The 19480-nt window shown below is 32.8% G+C and overlaps 1 protein-coding gene across 1 annotated transcript; it reads left to right on the top strand.

The window, feature by feature from the left end:
* The first annotated feature begins 2125 nt into the window (after positions 1-2125).
* LOC115876929 (trypsin-like) lies at positions 2126-19170 on the top strand. The gene is made up of 4 exons (XM_030892977.1): positions 2126-2380; positions 5281-5511; positions 12957-13235; positions 18890-19170. The coding sequence occupies exons 1-4, from the start codon at positions 2204-2206 to the stop codon at positions 19130-19132; spliced, it is 930 nt and encodes a 309-aa protein (XP_030748837.1). The 5' UTR covers positions 2126-2203; the 3' UTR covers positions 19133-19170.
* Positions 19171-19480: the final 310 nt, after the last annotated feature.

Genomic DNA, 19480 nt, shown 5'->3' with positions numbered 1-19480 from the left:
TCAAAAAAACAAAATGCTCCTAAGTTATGGTTCTGACTGTGAAATTTTATTATAGGAAAATTTACACACGCCACTATTACACAGGGCGTTTTAAAGTTAAGGTAAAAAAATACCCCTCGATTAAACCTGTATAATATGCCAAATACTAAAGTTTATAAAAAAAACTAATCTTACGAATTAAAGCTGATATAATTATATACAGCTTGCTAAAAAATTCATGAAAATGGGTCTAAATATAACAAAAATATAACACTTTAAATTTGACCAACAATTTCTCCGTTGCGTTTTTTTGCATCCGAGTGTATATTAAGCCACATGCATACTTTCTGGTTAGATTTCCTAAGAATATTGATATTCGTACGGAGTGGGTAAATGTATTTTTTATATAATTTAATATCTGTGACAGTAAATATTCAATTTTTTGTTCAAATATAAGCATTTTACAAATAAAATTTTTAAAATTAATGTTCAAATTTGGTGCGCGGACTATAGGTCCTTCACAACGATAGATAGAGTAAAAAAGCACCGCGTGTGCAACAAAAAAAGAAGATAAATTAAAGTCGTTGATATGTTTGGGACAATTTCCGTAGCGATTTACTTATCCACGTAAGTATATATGATCTAGGGTTTTTAGTTTGTATATGTATCATGGTGATACTATAGTATTTTTAATACCCATTTAGAATAACACCATCCTTATTTATTATTAATAAATCAGTTGAAACAAAAAATTACCAACAAAAATGAACGTCGATTATTAATAATTTGTTAGATGTCACGTTTTTGAAGTTACATTTCATGTTAATGTCATAACGCAAAATAAGATATAAAAATGTAGGCAGAACTTATTAATAATTTGTTAGATGTCGTTTCCGAAGTTACATTTCATGTTAATGTCATAACGCAAAATAAGATATAAAAATGCGATATTCTGATGAATCCAAAAAACTTTTATGGTAAGGGTAGTTTTTCTGGAACTATTTTACTAAAACGATTTAGAGATCTCGATTTAAGGCAATTCAAAAACGTCCGAAGCACTAAAAGTTCAAGAATGCACATTATATAATCTTTTGAAAACCAAACAGAGCTGCAGATTTCGAATTTGGAAGAAATATGTCTGCAAGCCACTCCCGACCAAAATCCGAATTACAAAGATACCCTACATTGTTTGAGGGAAGTAATTTACAAATGTATGCGCGAAAGGATAAAATCACAGTAGAAACTATTTTCCGGCAATTTATCGAAGAGTCTCCAGAAACTAAGATTTCCAAAAGTTCGTTATATTTTTTAAGAATTAAAAAAAAGATTTCAAAGAACATTTATGGAAGAAAACAGTTATTGGAAATGCCTTGAATCAAATTAAAAAAGAATATTATTTTTGAACAAATCAGAATGCTGCTAAAAATACAAAAGCTCTTTAAACCTGTTTTTCTGTAGAATTTGTACTTAAACGAAAAAATTAAATAAATATTATTACTGCTTGCTCGACTTCTTGTTATATTATTTATTATACTTTCTAGTGCATCAGATAACTTTTCGAATTGCCTTAAATCGAGATCTAAATCGTTTTGAATATAGTTTACTACATTAAGCAATGAAGTATAAGTTAAGATATTCTTTTTGTTATGAAGCCTTAAATCGAGATCTTAAATAATATAGGTATTTTTTAAAGAAACTCGGTAGTTAACTTAAAACAATAAGAACCCTTAAAATTAGTGCGCTTCTTTTATATTTTTTTAATACGTCAACATCTTTAGAATTTTATAAAATTAATTTTAAATTATTATAAACCGCCACTGATAATATGAATTCTGCCTACTGCTCGCAAGAAATTATTTTAATTATAAAATTATATAAAGGCCACTGATAATATGAAATTTCAAGTCACTCCGCCAATGCAATAAGAAATATGTCAAGCATTTGACATGACAAAGGTCATAACCTAATTTTTTTCATGCGGGTTTAGATGGTGCAAGAAGCCGCATACGTTAAGTTACTAAAACGGCTGGTACCTCTAAATAGGTATTAAAAATACTATACTGCCATCTTTGACTGCCATCAAATATATTCAAAGTCATATTTTGATTGACTTTTAATTTTACTCTAATATATCTTAACAATGACAATGTCGTTCATTATTGTTAAAAGTTGAATAGTACTAGAAAAGATAGCAAAAAATTTCCTTACTTAAAATGAAGATGAAATGTGTCCAAAAACGATAATTGTTGTGATTTTGATATTGGGATTTATAGAAAAAGTTTCGTGTTTGCCATTGAAGATTAGAAAAAAGTTATTGAAAAGTTTAGAATTCTATGAGTCGGATGCTCAGCTGAGAGTTCTAGGAGGGTTTACTTGCTCCACTTTAGAATTTCCATTTCTAGTAAGTAGTCAGTAAAACATTTATGAAATCTTTAGACCTCTTTCAGACGAGGACGCTGTATCCCAGACGCGCGTATCTGAGATACAGAAAAAACATGTAGTTAAATTGTACCTTACACATGGCATTCGGCGACGCATAAAGTATCGCGCGGCCGAATTTTTGAATGTGGAATGTTCAGCCGCCCGACGACGAAGGAGTATCCGGGATACAGAATTTTCATAGTAGCTTATGGACCTGTCCAGATTTGCATACTTTTGCGACACAAAAAGTTCGATTTCACAGGTAAACAGAATATTTATTGTAGGTTTATTATAGTAAAATAATAATTCAGTAGTGAGAGTGAGTTCGAACAATAAATAAGAGAACCATGGATCGTGCCGCTTTCGATAATGAAAAATTTATAAGCTTTTTATTATTATATATGTATATGCCACAGCAGAACGCACTCTTCAATATTCATTTTAATACAATAATACGACTGCACCGCACTGAAATTTGTTTTAAACTAGAATATTATTTTGTACCTAAAAAAAAGTATGCCAAAGGAGTATCTCGATAGTATTCGACTGTAATTCTGTATCCCGTATACAAAATCTCGCATACAGTATCCTCGTCTGAAAGAGCTCTTTTAAAGACGTAGAATAAAGCAAAAACGTATCAGTGATATTATTGTAAAAGTCTGAAACAGCATTTTTTTCATTTAAGCAATTCCTAGGCTCGGTTTTAGATTAAGAGTTTTAGTTTTTGTGTCAAATATTATTATAGTAATATTAAATTATCTGTTTCAAATGTTTACTTTTCTTTTTTTTTCTAAAATATCGGGCAATTCAGATTTATCGGGTCAACCAAACTCATTTACAAACTAAAGTTGTTGTTTTTGAAATAAAATGCGATACAGGATTGTTTACACTATTCGACACGGGGTATTGTAGTCAAATAATTAATTCTTTTGGAATTTTTGAGTAATGGGGTCTTTGGAGGACTACTAAAAATCAAGGTACATAGTGTAAAAAATAAATAAATAATGTGAAAATTGTATTTTTTTAAATATAACACCCTGTGTATTATTACATTTTTATTTTCTACGATTAAAAAAAGATAAATTTGATTAAAACAGTTACCGCACTTACCGTTTCTGAAATATTTACCATTTTTTGATCTAGTAAATTGTTTCTAGTAATTTATTTTTACTAGATATGAGATCTAGTAATTAGATCTTCAATTAATAATAAAACAATTTTAATAATCTACAATTTTAGCGTTTAATACTCGCTCAGTGGGCACCGAGTGGGCGTGACAAGATCTAGCCAACCGAGTCAGAGCCCACCGAGCGTAACAGTTAGATTTCCGCCACTAGAGTAGTAGGAACATGGTAGGAACAAAGAACTTGAAGGAAATGGACCGTTGTCTCTGTTCATACTATCTTTACATTTATTAATTCTGATGCTTTTATATGCATCTAATTGCCTGTAATTTGAGACTAGTTTAATTAATTTTAAATTATTAAGATCTATACAATGTTCTTTATCAACAATATGTTCGGCAACGCAAGATTTATCCAGTCTACCATATCTTATCTGAGCTAAATGTTCTTTAAATCAAGTTAATATTGATCTTCTAGTTAGCCCAATATATTTCTGACTACAATCTTTACAAAAAAATTCATAAATACCCGACCTTTCCAGTGGAGGTGTTTTATCCTTTGGATTACCTAATAATTGTTGTAATTTATTATTAGCACTATACACAAGTTTATAACTGACATTCTTAAAAATTCCTTTTCGATCACAGGATAAAGCTTGATTTTCATGCATCCGTTAAGCCGGAGTCTCATGCATCCGAAATCCGATGATACGACGATCCGACGGTGCTCCTATTGGTCGAAATATTTTGACACCAATTATTATCCGATAATTTTAACTAATCGTCCGACGTCGTATAAAGTTAAATTTTGTTTAACTTTTGTAAGATATTGTGTGTTTTTTAACCTCACTTTTTTTGAAAACATTTGTTTTTAAAAACAAGGTTAGTGGGAAGTGGGCAATTTCGGGATATTTGGCGAGGAAGTTATTTTTATAAGTGTTTCTCAAATAAAACATGACATGAATCTCTATTCAGTGCAGCAGAAAAATGTCAAAAGTGTCAAATTTCGGAACGAACTTTCGAATGTATGTGACAGGCCTTTTTTATTTCACAGGATAACTTCAAATTTCGGATGTAGTACCATCGGATTTCGGATGCATGAGACTCCAGCTTTATACGTTGATACGTAGGTCCGACGGTCGGTGCTGTGATTGGTGATAGCGTTTTCGCGCCACTTTTCATCCGTAAATATTTTACTTCAGCCCGTCAACGGACCCGTTCATACGATAACGGACGTTTTGACACTTTTTTGACAAATTTAATCTAACCTTAATAAAAATATAAGTAAAATAGCAAAATCGTTATGGAAACGAAAATATAAAATGATAACCAATCAAAGTCTTTAAATTCTACCAATAAAATTAATATCGTATCAACGTATCGTCGGAAAACGGATGCATGAAAATCAAGCTTAACTCTCTATCAAACGATATTGAAAAATATTTTGACGTATGTTTCTCCACTTGAAAAGTCGATTGGATACCTACGTTTTCTAATTATTTTATCATTATCCCTTCATTTAACATGGTTAGCGAAACGCGCGTCCAGTGTAAAAGTAAAAGTGCTTTGGTGTATTGTGGTGATTTAGTGTTTTATTTTGCTGTGTAACACCAACAGTTCCAACCCCCAACTGTAATTTTTATTGTTTATTGATTTTTTTCGTCCGAAGCATACTTTTTCCTTTTAAAATTAAAATCATTTTACTTCATTGTTAAATCGCTAAAAATTTGATGATGATATTGTTTTGCTCCTTTTAGGTTAGTATCAGTTACGATAAGGGTGACAGATATTACATAAAATGTGGCGGAACACTGTTATCCGAGTTTTGGGTTTTGACAGCGTCACATTGCCTGACCGGTGACTTTGATTTGGTTATTTTCGCAGGAGTAAACAGACCTTCAGGACCCTACGTTCGAGACGCACACAGGAAAATTCTGCATCCCGACTTCAATCCACATACATTCTTTAACGATATAGGACTCATAAAGGTAACTAATTACACTAACTGAAGCTTGATTTTCATGCACCCGTTGTCCGACGATACAATGATACGATATTAATTTTATTGGTTGAATTTAAAGACTTTGATAGACATCCCTAAAGGGGCGGCCATCACGGTCTTTCTGCCGAGGACCAAGGGGAAAATCACCACCTACCTGCTGAGCCTTATCCAGGGTCAGAACTTCAATGTAAGGACAGCGAGTTGGTGAGTCATTAACTCGAGGGAGGAGAGTCATGGTCAGGTCCTCACAATAAGAATTGACCTCAAATCCAAGGAGGCAATAGATAAAGAGGGACATATCCTCTATTATAGATACGGGACAACAACGGTATCAGGTCTGAGGAGAGACCAAGTTAAAGAGGTGGAGAAAATGGAGACAGATCCTCCAGCCTCCACCTCACGGGTGGAGTCGAAGGCAAGCTCCTCGAGTGTGAAGGGCGGCACGGAGGGCCAAACTCCAACCGTGGAAGGGTGTGTAGGTACCCTCGGAGGAAGAACTGTTGTCGGAGGAGGCTGGGAAATATCCTGTCCCTTCTACAACAGGAGTATGATGGGTTATAGATTGTGTGATGACTTAAGGAAGGGGGCACAAATAGATCTTTAAGGTCGCAGTGATTAACCCCCCCTCTTACTCATTCTACATTCTAAAGACTTCGATTAGTTAGAAAATTACATAATTTTTAAATTTATTGAATTTTCATGCCTTCTTTCATCGGATATACGATTTGCTTGTGATTGGTGTCATTTTAGGAAGAGAATTTTAAGAAAGCTGGTTCTTTAATATGTATATCTTTTGCTATGCTCTCCTGAACAGAGTGCGGCCCGTTTGGCTGCCGGTAGACCTTGCGTTCACTACTGCGCATTATATCTGTATTCAACATCTGTTCTCTACTGCGCATCACAAATTCGCTCTGTATTTCAGAAACTAAGGAGGTCAGGTGCCTCAGTGTAGCATATTTTTTTTTCATAAAAAAATAGCAAAGTAATGTGAAAATCGAATTATTGTATCTCTACATATAAACGAGAAATCTCATAAAACATACGAAAATGGGATACCCTGTACAGATGTGATGCGCAGTACTGAACCGCAATAGTCTAGCGGCAGCCAGACGGCCCGTACTTTGGTCAGGAGAGCATAATAACGAATATTAAAATAAATTTTCTTAAAAGTCTCGTGTTCCCGACGGTGCTAGCTCTTGTACTATAGTCTGTCCAACGACAAGATTCTTGACAGTGATAGATGTGTCTGTCATTTTATTTTCAAGGTAGTTTATTTTACTTTAAAAAGAAATAACTTGGTACAATTGCAAAGCATAGCAGAAAATTAATATATTTAAAATTTGAGTGACAAATGATTACTTCAAATTATTGTGAAAAAAAAATGTATAAAATTGAAAAAATCTAATCGAGTTATTTTACTAAAAACAATTACGGTATTGTTAATACAAAATAAGCAAGGGTGTATTTTAATAAACACCACATACCAAAAAAAGATAAAAATTTCTTCATATAATTATTCAATATGATTATTATTTACCTATCGTGTTTTGCTGTTTTACAGATAGGTACTCCAGTTTTTGGTATCATATACAAGATAGTGTACAAACTTTATTTGTGACCAATACAACTCTCTGGCCATAATCTCTGGCAACCTGCCTCTAGGCACCGAATATTCACTGTAAACTATGGTCTGGGTCAACACTTAATTTCCCCTTTGAGTTTTCCTCCACTTAATTTAAAAAAACACGAAACACACGTAATAACACAGTCCAAAATGCAAAATATTTATCGTTTCTATTTGACATAATTTGACACAAAATTATAACCTATAATTTGGCAAGAGTTTGACAACTCTCAAAAATCTTAAGTCGAGTTCATATGCATCGACGTCCGTTCATCGTTCCGTTAAACCAATAATATTGAAATATGATCTGTCATTTTTGAAATAAACCAATAAAACTGGTTAAAAACAACAAGAGATGTCAAGTTCATGACGGATTTATATATAAACCGATCCATAGTTAACTTAAAATATATTAGAAACTTTTTTTACTTAAATAAATGTATTGGTATGGACGTCATCTCTTTTTCTGTCATCGCTTGTCGAAATCTTACCTGAGAGAAAAAACAGAATATATTATAATTTTATTAAGATTAGATTAAATTTGTTAAAAAGTGTCAAACAGTCCGTTATCGTAGGATCTTCGAGAACCGTTCGATTCGAACCATCGATCGTATCAACGGATAACGGACGCATGAAAATCAAGCTTAAGTACGTACCTATTTTATGATAAAAAGGAAAAACTACAGAGAAATTAGTACTAAATAAATTGGATTACAACAAAATCGTTATACATTATAGTCATTTTATTGTTTTTTTTTTCGAATATAAATAAGCTAAGTAAAATACAGAGTGTTTCAAAGAACATATGCCTTCTCTCGTGGGGAGATTCGTCATGTATAAATAAGTATTTTTCATATAACCATGGGTCCAATTCTGTTTTGTTTCGTAGCTACAGGAGGTTAAAATCTTTCTTCCAAAATCTTTTAGCAATTCGAATGAAATTTGGAAGGTTTGTGAGAGTGCTACATATTTTAATGCTAAAAAAGTGCCGACACATTCACCAGGGACGTGTATATAAGTTATCACTGGAGTATTTTTCTAAAAAAATATGTGCGCCACTGACTTTTTCCTCTTATTAACAAATCTGTGTAGGCCATTTAATGCCGATTAAAAGATGTATATTGATATTTTATCCATATCGATCTCCTCGATGAGGTAAACGCAATTTTATTAATGACAATAAAATAACATTAAAAATACAAATAAAAAAAAATATTTATTTCATGTAATTTATTACCAAATTTAATTAAAATTTATAACACGATGTAGAGTGTAACCTAGAGAAAATTCCTAGGGCCCATTTGTAAAAGTTTTAACATCCTGTAACCTTAAAATTATGCATTTCCGCACCCATGTTTATTGAAACTTTTTTTCATATTTTTTATGGGGAATCAATGAGTACTTATTTAACTTTTTGGCAAGCTAATGCCATTACATTTTTTTAAGGGTTGCTATTATACACTACTGGCAAAAGAATATTAGCAATAGGAGGTTTTCAATGCGATAAAAAAAGATGGTAAGGCTGCAAAATACACTGCAGTGCAACAGAGACGGATAAAGTGTCTTTTCCCTACCATCGTATAGGGAAAGTGATCATAGAAGTGATACGACGAGAGAGCCCCTGCGAGAGAGCCCCTGCCGGGCGGGTCTTTAAGACGCTTGTGTGGGGGCTACCGCCTACTAATAGAACAGAATCGAAAAAATAGAAACAGGACGGACAGTGTTGCCATTCAATTAAATCGAAATTATGTTGGCTTGTCAAAATCCTAAATCTTCTAATCCCATTATCTTGCCTACTTAATGAAATATTAAATAAAGTACGAAACAATTTTACGAATGTTTTCTCTAGGCACATAACTTCTTTCTAAAACGAAAAGTAACATGCAAAACTTTGATATCATTTCTAAAATAGCAAGTGCAATTCTATGAAATGGCAATACTGTACGATCTTCCTAGCAGTCGCCCCGACACAGTCGGTCGGCGGCGGCGCTTCACAAAGCCGCGGCTGTGACAAAGGAATTAGGCCGAAAAAAACTTTATAAGGAGTAGACGAACAGGGTTGCCGGGTTTGTTAGATTATAATTCCATACGAGAACAAAATTCTCGGTAGATCTTCAACAAAAATTAAAAGTACAGAAACGAAATAAAATATAATATTTAAGTCCAAAATTAGCATTCCTATGTGTCGTAATAATAGATCACTCAAATAAAATACAAATATAATAAATATAACAAGAATTAGAAATAGCTAGGTATATTATTTAATATTAAAAAAAATATTGAATTAAATAATATTAATATATTAATAAAAACATATAAAACTATAACAAGTAGGGATAGCAGTCACAAATTAGTGTAGCAGTCACTTTTTACCTTTGTACAAATTTTGATCAGTGATATCTAAAATTAATTTCATTTCAATGGGAAAGCTGTAGCAACTCTCAACTCTTTTTCATATTAATATATTTTTTGACGGGAAAATCACTAAAATATTTGTACGAATTTAGGTTGTTTCTTAACTTAAATTTTGTTTTTGTTTACATTTTTTGGGGAAAATATGGGTTCAACTTTAGTAGATGAATGAAATAAAATCTTTTCAAAAGATATCAACTTCTTCGGGCATGTCGCCAATACCGCGCCTAATAAGGAGTAATAAGGATTTTTAGGAATATCTCTGTAAACTCTGCAACTAGACAGAACGATGACCTGTATGTGTGTTATTACTAAATAAAATTTAATGAAACAATAATAAAGTCAGATTATACAGATTCCAACGCGGCAGTCGCTTAATTTTTAGTCAAATAAGTCAGCTTTTTAAAAGTGCTTCTATTGTAAAAACTAAAGACGCAGTTGAATATATCGTTAGATTTTTCTTTAAATCGGTAGATCGGTAGCTTACAGACGAAACCGGTAGACCTGGCAACTCTGTGATGAAATGACGGGAGTCGGAATAGCGACGTCCGGAGGCGCGGGAAGGGAAATAAAATAATGGCGATAAATAAAGGGCAGGGAGATGGGTATCATGAGTGGATGGGAGGTGGCGGAATTTCCAAAGTTTGTTATCTTATTGGAGTTTGTCTAAGAAGACAGTCGTAGTGGAAGTGGAAACGGGGAAGTTGTTGTCCATCTCTGTTTAAGCATAGACTTTTTATAGGCGTTTCATTCCAATGCATGTAATTCCTATGCCTAGAGATCCATTGCCGGGCCTGTATAGAATTGGATTAAGGCAAATTAATTAAATTGCGTTTATCTCATCAAGGAGACAGAAATCGATAAAATATCGAGAGACAACTTTTAATCAGCATTTAACGGTCTAACTTTCTGATTTATATCTACTTACCTACAGATATCGCTTGACAGATGACACTACCCAGTCATAAAACACTGATAAACTGTTATGGCAGCTTCAATGACAGTCCAAAAGTTATCAACAAAAGGTCTGTTATCAGAAGAATCCCTGACTAGTCAGCGCGTCTCTTATTGGTTGAAATGTGTAGAAACCAGACTAACAATCAGGTTTCTACGCATTTTAACCAATGAGAAACGTGCTGACTAGTCAGGGATTCTTCTGAGAACACACCTAAAGTTATCGAAGAACATTTAACCATATTAAGTATCAATATTAAATATTCTACACCTGTGATTATTATTTTTTTGCAACATAATTATTATGTTGCTTATGTTTCTTATCAACAGTTTAACTTGAATTGCAAATTAAGACTTTTAAGACAATTTAACTAATTTGAACATATATTAACGTTACCGCGTCAAGTTACGATATTTGAGAATAACTTTGTCTTATAAAATCAAACAGTTTTTATTGATTTCATATAATTTTTTATTTATTATAAATAACACTAAATATATGAGACAATATCAGAGTACCCGCTAATAATTATAATAATGGTTATAAATATGAACAGTGTTAGCCTTAATAATAATTACTTTTTGTTTCTGATTTTTTGAACCATTCTCAGCATCTTCTTTATAATGTGAATTATTAAAGTGTTGCTCTTCAGGCTCTTCTTCCTGGCCACGTTCATCTGTATTTGAACAAATTATAGTTGTTTTCGTTCTGTTAGGTAAGTCATTTGCTGAGTTATTATTGCCTTCCACATTCAATTCAGTAATTTCTAAAATCGTTGGACTAGGGATCGCCTCTAATGAAATGACTTCGGATTGAATAGATTTTTCCAACTCTTCAACCATCGTGTTTTCATTACTTTCTTCCAAAATAGCATCTATTTCATGCGGCATTGAAATATCGGCCTCAGTTTCATTATTTATCGCATCTCTAGCCACGGGAATAAGTAATGCATCATTGTCGGATTCACAGCATGCTTTTTCTTTGGAGGATAACGGTCCTGGTTTTAGGAATCTTACTTTCTTTTTAGGTGTTGTTTCTATACTTTTCCTTTTATGCACGCGTGTTGAGTGAGCATCATTTGCAATTTTTATAGCAAATGCTGAATAACTTCTTGGCATTCTTGAAATTGAATTTGTTTCTTCTATTAAAGTTGATTCGTGTAGAACGCAGCATTCATCGGGGACTCTTGTTGGTATCGACATTCGATCTAAAAGAACAACCGGAATTTTAAAAATTTCTTTGGTTTGCGTGGAAGAATCACACAATTTTTTATTTCTTCCCATTTCAGATTGTGACTTTGATTGATTTCATTATTTGTTTGACGTAACCGGTATTATTAATTATGTCAGGTGTGATCATAGCATAAATCCACAGTTAATTTATTGATATTATATTACTAATATTGGATTAACCTGTTTTTAAGTATTATGGCTTTTTCTAATTCGAATATATAAGGGTTTGACCAACATAAAACTTATCACATTCACATGGTATTTTCTATATTACATTTTTAATTTTTTGTTCAGTGTTCATTGGTTTAGTGTGGATTAAAATGGATAAAAGTGTATTTTGTGTTTTGAAAAACGTTCGTATGTTATATTGATTTCTTATCCTTTCTTTTAATTTTTGCGTAAGATATCCTTTAATTTTTCCGAAACGCCTCGTATGTATGGAATTGTAAGTTGTGTATATATTGTGTATTTTTTTTGTTGCCATTGTGTGCATTCTACCTATGATTTGAGGTTTGTATTTCGTTCTTAAGGTGCCCGGTGGCGTAAAGGTACAGGCTGTCGTCTACCAATCTCAAGGTGTGGGTTCGATTCCCACACCCGGCATTTCATCAGCTGAATATTTTTATTAAAATAAAAATAGTTTGGGTACCTAGATCGACTCAGCCTTAACTAAGTACTTGGGATTCACGATCCTGAGGTAATAATAGGCGGTTGAAGCGTAGTGCTAGCCACATTACCTTCCTTGTATACCGAACGGCTCTAGTATAGCAAGCTGTACCTTGCTACTCCCAAGGCGTTATATACGGGAGCTATTATTATTATTATTTCGTTCTTATGTTCTCTCAATAAAAGATGGTGGATAGTCGTTTTCAATTAATGTATTTTTGATGTGGTTTATATCTTTGTTTAGTGAATTATTGTCTGGAACAAAATTAAGTATTCTAGTTACTCCCAAACAAACAGAAAATCCTAATTTGTTGTATCTAGTTAATTGTATCTGCCATCACAGCCGTACCATCCTTTTCTCGAAGCAGCTTACGGCACTTTCTACACCCCAGTAACTTCGTTGTGAATCAAGAATCTTAATTTTTAGTGACCAAGAAGACATGATATATTGCCAATATATATATATAATTATTATATCTTACATTTTATGCATTATCGCATTATTGCTAGTCTAAGATAATATTTTTTATTTGTTTTTGTAGCTGGCTAATCCATTGCCTAAGTCTAAATATATCGACTACGTAAAAATACCCAAGATGTTGTTGGTTCCCACATACCTAGAGGAAATATGTAGTAGAGCCCTAGTAATGGGCTGGGGAATAATGAACAGAGACAGACACAATCCACAACTTCCCGCAAGGGTCAATTTACAATGTGCGTTTATTCCTTATCTGTCATTAGACGAATGCAAATACAGCTTATGGAATATCGATGAGACGAAGATGTGTACATTTTCAGCAGAAGGCATAGACACTTGTCAGGTAAAATACTGATTAAACTTCTAGATCAGTGATGGCAAATCTTTTTGAGACGTGAGTCAAATTTTACTAGCTCGTATAGGCTTGGTGCATTTCAGTTGATTTCAACAAATTCCGACCGCAGCGCACTCTACGGCAGAAATCAGAAATTATCAATATAGTTCGCCGCCGTCATGTCGATCGCATTAAAATAATATTGAAATCAGGTATTTTAGTTTTTTGCTAGTGCATTTATTGAGACTATAAAACACTCAGGTACGAGGTTTGTGTGATGTAACGCAATTTCGGGTAGTAAAAAATAAAAAAGACTTCAAACTAAGAGTCTTGTTGTGTTGTGACAATTTCAAATGTTAATAAAATTGCCCAAAAAACTGTTAACGCGTAAATGAGAGCGTAATTAGGGCGTTCTTGGTGCAATATCTTTCAATAACTCAACTTTCCCGGATATTCAACTCTCCCGAAACAACAGTTTATAGCTTCATAATTTCTTACACCGATTTGATCAATAGCACAAAAGGAATCAAGCAGTTCGACTAAACAAGCGGGTAAACAAAGTGCCCGTTACATGTACTATGAGAGGATGAAATATAATTTGTGTGCAATATTAATGGTATGCTTTTTTAATCAACTAGTGATTAAATATTTTATAAACATCTTCTAAAATTATAATTATGTACCTTTAAAAAGATTCCTTATATAGAGATATCAAAATATTTACCTTTTTATTTTTTTGTTTAGAATTTCCACAAATTATTCGTTCTAACACTTTTAGAATAATTATATACTAATTTTTTCGTTTATTCGCCATTTAAACCCGTGTGTATTCGTTATTTAGGATATTCTCGGGCGGTGGCAGCACCGGCGAAGAATGCACCAAGCCTATAGTACTTGCTCGTGAGACACTAATGGCCATTTACATTTTGTATGACAATGTAAACAATTTTAGGGAAACTGAAATTTTTTCAAGTATTTAGTGCAAATGGTAATAAGTGTTTGAATGAACAAGGAGTAATAAAAATTACATACAATATAGAGGAAACTTCGGCAACACATTCTGCAGATAAAACTAAGTAGAAACCCAAGTAGTATTTGGACGTTATCTAACGTCGGGTATACGTCGCGTTCAATAAACCCGACGTCGGGTACCAACGTCGGTTCGACCGCCTGACGACCCTTAATTGCACCTAAATGGGGAATACAGATTCGGGTCGCCTCGACGTCGGTATCTGACCTAATAGGGAATGTAATTCTACCAATTACCAACGTCATATTACGTTGGATTTCAGTCACTTAAAATTCGTCGCTAAGCACTTACGTTACGGTTGGTTTTAAATTCGCTACCAAGAATACATAATGGATTCATAATCACTCCTCGAATAAGTGTCTACCTAATTTCATATTATAATCATTCTAAATCATTAATCCAGACATCAGTTTTGTCAACGGAAGTCACTTTTTGATATATCTGATTAAAATACTCCGGAAAACAAAAAGCGCCTTCAAAATTAGGTAGATTTATGAAATAAAAATATCTATAAAAAAGTAACTCGTAAAATATATTTTTTTATTTTCTAGCTGGTTTAATCATAAAACTGTACTGTGGTTCCCCCCAAACTGAACCTTATCAATATTATTCTACTAGGAATCGGAATGTGGATATAAATTTTAAAAACAAAAAACGATTTTAAAATGGCTGACAATCGGATACTTGTTAAGAATGGCGGATTTCTGTGTCCGACTTAATATGAACTACCAATATACCAATTCCGACCGGGTCTCCAACATTAGTCGTCTCACACGACCGAAGTCATCAAACCGGACGACCGGCAATCGTATTATGACGTATATAATTCCAACGTACGCCACGTAAAATTTGCGATCGGCCGGTATACGCAGGAGCATCCGTCCTCGGCCACAGAGCATATAATTTTTGTATTCCTGGTAAACGATTCCCGACGTTGTCTGTTATTGGTCTATGATAGGTCAATTGTTTGTTGTCAAAAAATGTTTGACGGTTGACGGTTCAATGGTTTCGTAGGCGTAACCTTACTTTGCGTATCAGTTATTTGTGAATTTGTGCAATTATATTTTAGTTTTTGTTTTCTCCTTAAAAAATGGGCAGCCACTTGAACGAGGAGAATACTTTCTTAATACTACAAACATAAGTATTGTATACCTACCTGTTCTGGCTGATGTGCAGTCTCCTCTGCATTCGTGGGTGGAGGCAAGACATCACTACTACTATTATTATTTTGCAAAAGCCTCGACCTCTTTGTGTAAAATGTAGATGAATGTCTAAATGCATTTTTAGTGTTTTTTAGGCATAATAAAAAAAATAATTTTGTTTACAAAAACAAAATTTTTTATTAGGTTATGTTCATGATGTTTATTAGGCCACAAATGCTACTTAATTGGTTGTCTTTACGGATGTAAATAGAGATACGTAAATTAGGTTATAAACGGCAAGATGGCAGACATCTTCCAGGTCTCGCTGTCACTTCCCTCTTTAATTGACATCTGTTTGTTTTGTTTTTTTTTTCGTTCGTGTTGTTATCTAGTTAAAATTTATTATTATCTCAATCAGAGTCTCAATTATTCTAAACACTAATTCAAAAAGGCTTATTGTATATTGTCATAGTCATTCTAAGAAAGCTAATACGCCGGGAAAATGATTAGTTTTCATGTGTAAGTTTATACAACATAATCGGGTTTACAGATGATCCAAAAACTGTTTATTTTTAGTTTTCCTAAAGGCGATTTGTAAAATCGTGATTGTAATTGGGAATGGTCAAAAAAATAAGTGTATGATGTGGCCATTTAAAGAGGATGTTTTTATTTATTACGTGTGGAGGAAGAAGATACTTGGAATCAATGTTCATGCTTCTGTAAAACAGTGCACTCTTATAGTGTCCATGAAAGCACAAGTTCAAGTGTACCAGAAATATGTCAAATAAGATTGGTCCTTACTTGACAAGAAGATTATTTGGAGGAAAAGAAAACATAAGATAGGGTATTTTAATCGAACAGCAAAAATTTTACATTTTTATTGTAAAGTTTGTTGTAGGTAGTTGTAGTTTTGTGCTAAATATTTCTAACATTAGCAGCAGCAGTGTTCAGAGTGTCAAGAGGAGGAGAATTCAGTTAATTAGATTTATGCACAGTTACAGGTATGAAGGCTTTTTCAAACATAGTATCAAGTTCTATAGTCAACATTTTTAGTATTCCTACAACTGTAAAAACAAGGAACATTGGACTGAAAAAAATGGCAAGATTTATATACTTGGAAGAAAGGGTATTATGCCAATAAGAAAATTAAATCTGTAGGCAGAAGTTTCTTATTTAAAAACTGTTATGGGGCATATATTAATTTGTATCTGTGCCACAAATCACTGAGAAAAATCATATAATATTCATAATTGTTAACGAGATGATATTTAAAGAGTGTTAAAAATGAGACTATTAGTCATGAAGCTTACAGTGTTACTTTGTTTCAATATTACACTTTTATTCTTGTAAAATCTATGATGAAGTTCAAAAGCATTTTGCAATGGCCTTAAATTGTGAGTTGTGAGCCAGGATTTATAGTAAAGGTATTTGATGCAATGAAACTTAATCGGTACCTTCCAGTATGTATTTTAGTAAGGGGATTGTCAATCCCATGTTTTTAAATAGATAAAATACAGGCCAAAGTTGACAATATTACAGTTGAGAAGAAACTATTTTATCTTAAAAAAAAATTTCTTAAAATTCTGAGATCATATAATCTAATTTTCTTAATAATAAATTAGGTATATGTACATACAGAATTTTGTTATGGACAAATAAGGATCGACAAGCTTCTTTTGTGCAAAAAATAAATGATTTTTTCTAGTATTACGACAAACCATAATGTGTTTTACAAACTTACCGGTAACAGTTTTTGTTTATAATAAAATATTTAGGAATAATTTGGGTTGTTTATCAATATATTAATGACTTGAATTTTGACAAATCGAATTTGTATCAAAATAATTTTACGAAATATAAAATTGATGTTCTATTACAAGATTGAGTTTTTATTGTCGACAAAAACCAGGATAAATACTAATAATAATACCCTTAATAAAATCAATGATGTTTATGTATTATGAAAATATTTGTTAGAGGACATGTTATGTAACAGTTTTTGAAACATAATTTGAAGGGACGAATAAAAAAAATAAAACAAAAACATATTTTTTCTAGGTTTATATTAAAAATACAAGGTAGATAATCATCAAAAATAATTATGAACCAAATGTTTTTTATGAATATACAACTTGAACAAAAAGTTGTTTAGAACAATTTTTACCAAATTTGCAAAAATTTTAAATTGAAACGCGTAATTCAGTACAAGTAAACATGAAATATTGTAAATACTTATTTAATATCATTTCGAGTGTTTAACGACGAAAAGGTCATCTGTCCGTAGCGTCTTTTGTCAGAATATTCGTATATTTAGTGTATTATATACCAATATTGTACGCAGTTTTGAAACTGATAATTAAATAAATCATAATGTTAACTAACCATAATAAATAATGATAGAATTTCACTAAATTTAAATTGCCCCCCGTATGGTTGAAAACAGCAAATTGATATTTGATTACTTATAGATTACCACCTATATACAAAATGACAGGAAGACCTGGAATATGGCGCCCAACTTGATTAGACCTTCTGCGCATGTTGACGCTCATTCTCTATCCCTTCTATTTCTCTGTGTTTATTAGGCCACAAATGCTACTTAATTGGTTGTCTTTACGGATGTAAATAGAGATACGTAAATTAGGTTATAAATATGAACATAAAATACAACAAAATATAATTACTTAGACGTTACTTTAGGGATTATCAGTGAGACCTATCCTATTCGGACAACAGGTAGACGTCGGGCTAGTTCAAGTATATGTACGTCGTGCAAGCCAACGTGGAAACGACTTTGGGAAATTAATAAAAACGGTACTTTTTTATTTTGTACGTCGACAGATCGTTGGATTTACCGACTCGGATCCAACGACGTCGCTTTTAATATGAAAGCGACGTCACCGGTCGTATCACCAGCACCCGACCTAAATTTGCACAAAATCTGACGTCGCTTCATGTCAGATTTAGTTCGAAGTCAGATAGATGCTACTTGGGAAAGTTCATATGTCCTAAAATGCTTCGTTCTGGAAATATAGGGTGGAGAAATTTCATTTTTATTTCGTTGTTTTTTTCTCTCTAAATAATTTCTGAACATTTCTAGTTTATATTTGGATGAAAATTGATGTCTGGATGTTTCTTAAAATGATAAATTCGATTTAGATATTAGTATGACTCCTACTTGTAGGGGACGCCATCTATAGGGAAATTGGAACAACTTTCGTTGCACGTCATCAATGACGCCATGCGTCGTCTTATGGAGTTTTCTGGTGGTCGTATTATGATGTGCAACGAAAGTTATTTTAATTTCCCTTTACATATATTGTTTCACTGTTGTGAAGATATCGCGTCGCCCACTTTGGGTTCATTTTCACTTACTTTTTACTACCTGAAACTGCGTTACATCGCACACAATCTCGTTGAAGACACTATAGTAACAATCGTTTCTAAACATGTTTTACTAGTAAAAATTTTGTTAACTTTATTGCTTTCAGGGAGATTCGGGAGGACCACTGCTCTGTGGAGTATCTCAAATAGGAGTAGTGTCGTGGGGCGTTGACTGTGGTGATGGTATGCACCCAGGAGTATACTCTCGCGTGGACATGTATTTGGATTTTATTAATAAAATAATGACTGAACGTGATTCTCCCAATATTGTCGCTCTAGCATGCCCAGTAGGTGGTGTTTTTTTGACGGTACTCCACTGTATTCTTATGTTTTCTTTATATTTGTTTTAGTTGTACATATAGCAACATTATTAATAAGAAAATATACAACCAAGAACACTATATCCTAAAATGTTTTTTTTTCTGAATTCACAAACCCTGTAGTTTTATTTTTATTTACTTAATATCAGACTCACGTCAATATTACCGCTTCAGAGCACTGGAGTAATGAGACCCTAAATCATATCAATAGTCTATAAAATAAATAACTTTGAATTTTGACCGTTATTTTTTACCAACATGGCAAATATAAAATCCCTCTATCAAAAAAGTTACTGATATTCTTTAAATTGAGTGCCTGAACGAATCAGATAGGTAACTCTTTTTACTTTCGTGAAATAGAAAAGGAAAATAATAAAA

The sequence above is a fragment of the Sitophilus oryzae genome, unplaced genomic scaffold (assembly GCF_002938485.1).
Source record: "Sitophilus oryzae breed Bouriz unplaced genomic scaffold, Soryzae_2.0 scaffold_1440_pilon_pilon, whole genome shotgun sequence".
NCBI classification, from domain to species: domain Eukaryota; kingdom Metazoa; phylum Arthropoda; class Insecta; order Coleoptera; family Curculionidae; genus Sitophilus; species Sitophilus oryzae.
The sequence above is the reverse complement of the archived record's forward strand: the minus strand, read 5'-3'. Positions and strand labels throughout refer to the sequence as shown.